This window comes from Kryptolebias marmoratus, linkage group LG19, assembly GCF_001649575.2.
Source record: "Kryptolebias marmoratus isolate JLee-2015 linkage group LG19, ASM164957v2, whole genome shotgun sequence".
NCBI lineage: Eukaryota > Metazoa > Chordata > Actinopteri > Cyprinodontiformes > Rivulidae > Kryptolebias > Kryptolebias marmoratus.
Genome location: NC_051448.1, coordinates 13,440,450 through 13,446,120, shown reverse-complemented (window position 1 = coordinate 13,446,120; position 5,671 = coordinate 13,440,450). Strand labels below are relative to the sequence as shown.

Below are 5,671 nucleotides of genomic sequence, written 5' to 3'. Positions count from 1 at the left end.
CAGACAGAAATGTGAGGGGGAAGAAAAGATGAATGAGGACCAGAGAAGGGAGACTAAGGCTAAGTAAGTGACATCTGGAGGCCGAGGCTTGCAGGCATTAAATGGTGCAGACCTGGAGCCGATCCACTCAGCACGTTGCCATGTGTTCCTGGAGCCCAAGGCTCTGATGGTAGTACGGTCTTCGCAGATACCTGCTGTTTTAGATTCACTCAACGCTAATGAGGTTGGCAAACAGAACTATGACGCTCGTCCGTGACGTCTTGTGGAGGGAAAATCCTTCATGATCAGCTGCCACTCGCTGGCAGTGAAAGTTGTGCACAGCGGGATTTTGCGGGAGCACCTTAGAGCGTTGACCCAATGTAGACGTTTCTGCTAGATGTCAGAGCAAGGGTAGCGAATCTAAAGTTCAACAGGATTAAATGATTTTGAAGCATTGTGGAAACTGTCCACATGGCTGAAAGTACACAAAACACTTTGCGTGAAACAAACATTTTTGCTTTTTTGCTTTTAATGAAGTCAGTCAACTTGACACAACAGTCATCGGATCATTATTTTCAAACGAGTTGCTAAGATGACCGAGACTCAATCTCTTCGGAGCAACAGAAATCCTCACGAAACAGCTCAGAGCACACCCACCCTCACACAGACTCACAGTGAACATGTTAAAGCTACTCCATCCATGTGCTGCTCTTCATCAGCCAAAATAAAACATGGATTCACACAGAAAACAACCCACACAACGTTGAATCTGCCCACTACGTCCGTCCGACACAAGCTGTACAAAATAGAAATTGAAAAGAAATTTCCAAAAAAGGGGAGATTTGACATGTTTCAGAGGGTGTGCTGTATTTGTTTAAAAGTATATTCTCACACAAAAAAACTATTGAGAACTGAAGGAGTCCATGTGAGTGGGCTTATCATTGTGCACTCTGCATTTTGACATGAATTCATTACTGGCATTTTACTGAGTGACTGTTAGACGAAGAAGAGCATCAGGGAAAGACTTTCTGAATCTCCTGTGGTTTCACACAGGAAGTATTCCTCAGTGCAGAACTGCTGTACCCTGCTGCAGCATCCCTTCACACACACTCACTCCTCTACGTCCCTCTTTCAGCTTGAATCCGGCCTCCTCCAGGTCTTTATCTCACACACAGAAACCATGTACCTTTACAGTGCATAAATACTGGTAAATTTCTTTTTCAAACACCAGATGTTAAACATGATGTATAAGTATTCAAAAGATCTAAAATGATTGCATTATTCTTACAACTTTCCAGTGTCTATTTTTTTTAAATCCAAACTAATGGGCCTTGTTCGTTTTTATTTAACTTTGAGCTTTTGGCGGTTGCATTTGCAGTTTATTTGACAGGTAATGATGTATCTTACTAACTCTAGCTGTAAACACTATGTTTTTGTTACCATTATTTTTATTTTCAGTTCACGAGAAAACCCCATGAGCTTTCTTGAAGTCAGTTCATGTGGGACATTTCAAAAATAATTATTCAAATTGGAGTCTGCAGAAACACAAAGAAGTGCACTGATAAAACTGTTTTCACAACCCCCTCCCCCATTCTAAAGACAAGATCATGATTTTACTTCCTCTTTAGTAATCACGATGTATCCTTGCGCAGCAGAACTGTTGATAAAAACAGAATCTGCAACTAAACACCAGCTGGTCCAGTACTTCCCTCAGTGTAAAAGACCTAACTCGGCATTGGGAAGTTTTGTTAAAGACCCTACGTACATTCAAAAATATGTCAAAAAAAAAGAACAACAATATTCTTCTATAATAAAGAATTTCAAAAATAGATTTTTTTTTTTTCCTCTTTTGACTTTATCGAGGCACTTAAAATTATTCCTGTACAGAAATAAAGCATGCATTGTTCTGTTGATTCATTTGTACTCAAAAAGGAAACCAAAACAAAACAACAACAACAAAAAAACTTGAGTACAAAAGCAGATCTTTGGAGTTGTAAACAGTACCCAGTTCCTCTTTTTGCATTGTCTGTAAAAAGCCTCCCACACACACACACACACACTCACGCACACACACACACACACATAGAGCACAAGCCTTAATGAATGCATATCTTCAGTACATTGAGTGTCCTCTGCTACTCTTTATAGCACAATGAGTCTGTTTTGATTCGTAAAAGATGTGCCTTTTACACAAGTTCATTATGTCAAAAGTACGTTCCCATGAGTCAAAACTCACAAAGCAGAAAGAAATAACCTTATCTGCAACACCGATGACTTTGTGGCTCAACTGTGGTTTGAGCTACTAAACCCACAAACTATTAAGTAGAACTTTTCTCAGTCGCTCCTCTTCCTGTGCAGTCTACTTCTCCTGCAGCTGCTGCAGCCAGAACCAGAACGTAGGCCTACCGCCTCCATCCAGGCACCTTCCACTCAGTTTCCTTCCTGTTTAATTTCTGACCCTTGCTTTTATTCTCCCCTTTCCTTCTCAAAGATAAGAAGAAAAGATCAACATTCATCCTTTTCTTCCGGGAATGAGTTCCACTGTTGACACAAAATAAAATGGGCGTACGCTGAGTTCAGTTACAGGGCAGCCAGGTGGCATACATGGGATGTTGCACAGGAGGAAGGTACTGCTGAGGAGGCGAGGGTGGGCAAGAGTAGACGGGCTGAACCTGCGCGACGTAATAGTTGCTGAAGTTGCCGTCTGAGACGTAAGGGGCCGGCTGGTAAAAGCAGGTGACGTTGGCAGCGTTGGGGATGGCGTTCTGCTCGGCCAGGACCCTAAGCGCCAGCGACGAGATGAGGCTGAGCGTCTGGCGCCTCTCATGTCCCATCAGGCAGACGGTGCTTTCCTGAACCACGTCGTACAGTGTGGCCAGATAGTCGTACTTTCTGTCTTCGAGGTCCTCAAAGTGGTTCTGCAGATAGGACTCCAGCTTCCTGTGCTGCTCGCTCACGTCAGGGAAATCGATGAAGAAGCGTGAGCACATGTAGCGCTGCAGCAGCTTCATCTCCGAGTCTGACGCCGCCCGGAAACCCCTAACCAGCAGGTGGCAGTACTTCAGCAGGCCGCCACCTCGGATCTCCTCGGGGCTCCGGGTGCAGATGAGGCGCTTGCGCAGGTGGTCGAGGGCGGTGGGGAAGTCGCCGTAGACGCTCTCCCCGAGGATGGTGGGGTGGAACGTGGCAGCCATGGGGTGCTCCGAGCACTCGTAGAAGAGGAGGAGGGAGTCCAGACGGATCTGGAAAGAGTCCACGCTGAACTCGAACTGCCGCCGAAGAGAGTCCACGAACTTGAGCTCCACGTTCTTGCCGCAGTTGTTGGAGAGCGAGATGAGACTCCAGCGATCCGAATCGTTGCACACCTTCACCATCTTCTGCACATAGGCTTCCTAGAAACAAAGGAGAATGGGAAGAGCTGGGAATTAGCTGTTGACACAGACTCAAAATATTGATCTGTGTGGTTTTTTGTGGATTTCAAGCAGGTCATTGAGTTCTTCCGGGTTAACAAAATAAGAAAAGGAAAGAAAGGCAAGCTAAAGAGAGAATCAAAAGTAATGGTTACCTCCTCAACAAATTTGCATTGCTCTATATAAATAAAAATCACCAAAATTTTACCACTTAGACATACAGACAAAACCTTAATGTGTTTTTAATTTTTAGTGCTAGCAAAGGTGCTGCAGCTCAATATATTGTCTCTTGTTCCCCCTTTCATCCGCCACAGTAAACACATTTTCTTTCTCTAACAGAAGATACTTGAGTTGTTGTTTAGTCATAATGTCTGAGTGTTCATGATTATAATTGAGCAATGGCTTAACTATAAGAAATAGAACAAACTGGAATAAAGACATAAAAAGTCAGACCTGGTTTTAATAAACATCATTGACTTGACAATAATTCTATTTGCGCAGATAAAAATCTTAGTCATTCATAGTGTTTTGCAGGTCGCATCTGTCCGTGGGCCTTTAGTCGCCTGGGAAGTCCTTGGTTTCCAGGTAACTGGGGTCTGAATGATTAATGTGGATCTGAATCAAATTAGATTAAACAGAATCCTCTTTGAGCTGCAAACCAACATTTATTTTATTTTATTTATTTATTTATTTTTACTGTTTGCAGGCTTGTATCTCTGTTCAGGTTGCACATGTTCTGGGCAGAACTCATTCCTACTTTCTAAGGATCGTCTCAATGCACTTTAGAAATATTCTGATTTGATATTTAGCATATTCCTGACTGGGTTTAAAAGCCTGAACAGTCTGTGAGTGTTACCTTCAGGGTCAGTGGTGTGATCTTCTCTTTATTCACTCCCTCGGGCAGGAAGTCTAGAAGAGAGTCCAGCACCAGCTCCTTCACAGTCTGAAACTCCTGCTCTCCCTTCAGCTCGGCGCAGAAAATCAAGTCCAGATCTTTCCATCCCAGACCACTGTCCTCGTGCAGGACGTAGCTGGCCGCGGAGCCGTTCAGTCGCACCTCCCGGACGTGGATCCGCTTCTCCGCCATGCGGCTCCGCACCACCTTGACGATATCCCGGGGCTTCATCTCCAGGGTGGGGAAACTCCAGCGGCCGTGGATGGGGATGGAGCCGGTGAGGATGGCGTCCAGCCGCTGCACTTGCTCCCAGTTGAGCACGCTGAGGCTGACGCTCTCCCCGTCGCCCGCTGCGCGCTCACCACTCCCGTCCATCGCGATGTTGGCCAGAGGTAGACTGCTGGATGAAAAAGGTAACGCTTGCCACCAGCTCCAGCAGAAGCATCAGAAAGATGCAGATTTAAGTGGATCTGAACATCATTGCGAAAATGCTGGAAGCGTCCCGACGTACGACGGAAAGAGCTCGCGGGGCGGCGTGTGTCCTACTTCTTAGACAAAGTCTGCGCACCGGACAAATTCATTTCACACAGGGTGCGCTTCCCACTCCAAGAGAGAAAAATAAATAAATAAAATTATCTGCAAATACTGAAAACAGTGTTCTTCTTCCTTGGCAGCCGTGTTTCTTTCTCTCAGAGGTTCACTGACGCGTCCATGTCACCCGAAGAAACCAGCGCAAAAAGTTATGTGGCTGACTTTTACGCACAACTTTACGCATGGTTTCAAGACTTCTTTCCCCGACCGAATGGACACCTACTTTCATGAAGCGGTGTGCGGCTGCTTTATTCTTCACATTTTGGCCCGTTTTTTGTCGCTTTGCTGGTTTTGCGTGATGCCGGAGAGGTCCCGTCGCACAGCTGCTGGGGGAGGCTGGTGGACCGTGTGTGCGTTCTTCCCGTCTGAGCAGCGCCCGGGCGGGTCGCTTTGATTGACAGGCCACGCTTACTATCAGCTTCCCGCAGTTTGGAGGCAAGCTTAAAGACTGAGGCGGGTCTGAGGCAGGGGGACGGAGTCACATTGGAGTTTGAGCACCAGAAAACACAAACAAACAAACAAGAAAAACTTTGCCACTTAAATGTACTTTATTAATGCTTTATGAATAAGTTATTTATGAATCTGTAAACATCCTTTTAAGCCCCAATAAGCATTTATAAAACATTTAGACTACAAAATAGTTGCAAAACATTCAAGCAGGCTCATTTTTTGGTAACATGAAGTGCCTTTTATTCATTAATGTAAACATAATCTTTTGCTTAGTAGCTCAGTATACTTTTTAAACTATACACTGTAACTTTATATATAAAAAAGAGATTTTTTATATGCAAGTATT

The 5,671-nt window shown here is 44.6% G+C and overlaps 1 protein-coding gene across 1 annotated transcript; it reads right to left on the bottom strand.

Annotated features, from left to right (window-relative positions):
• Nucleotides 1-490: 490 nt before the first annotated feature.
• LOC108231729 (terminal nucleotidyltransferase 5A) lies at nt 491-5,256 on the bottom strand. Its single transcript, XM_017408991.3, has 2 exons — nt 4,246-5,256; nt 491-3,371 (listed from the first exon to the last, which is right to left on the bottom strand). Exons 1-2 carry the CDS (start codon nt 4,657-4,659, stop codon nt 2,556-2,558), a joined length of 1,230 nt encoding a protein of 409 aa, XP_017264480.1. The 5' UTR covers nt 4,660-5,256; the 3' UTR covers nt 491-2,555.
• Between the last annotated feature and the right edge of the window lie 415 nt (nt 5,257-5,671).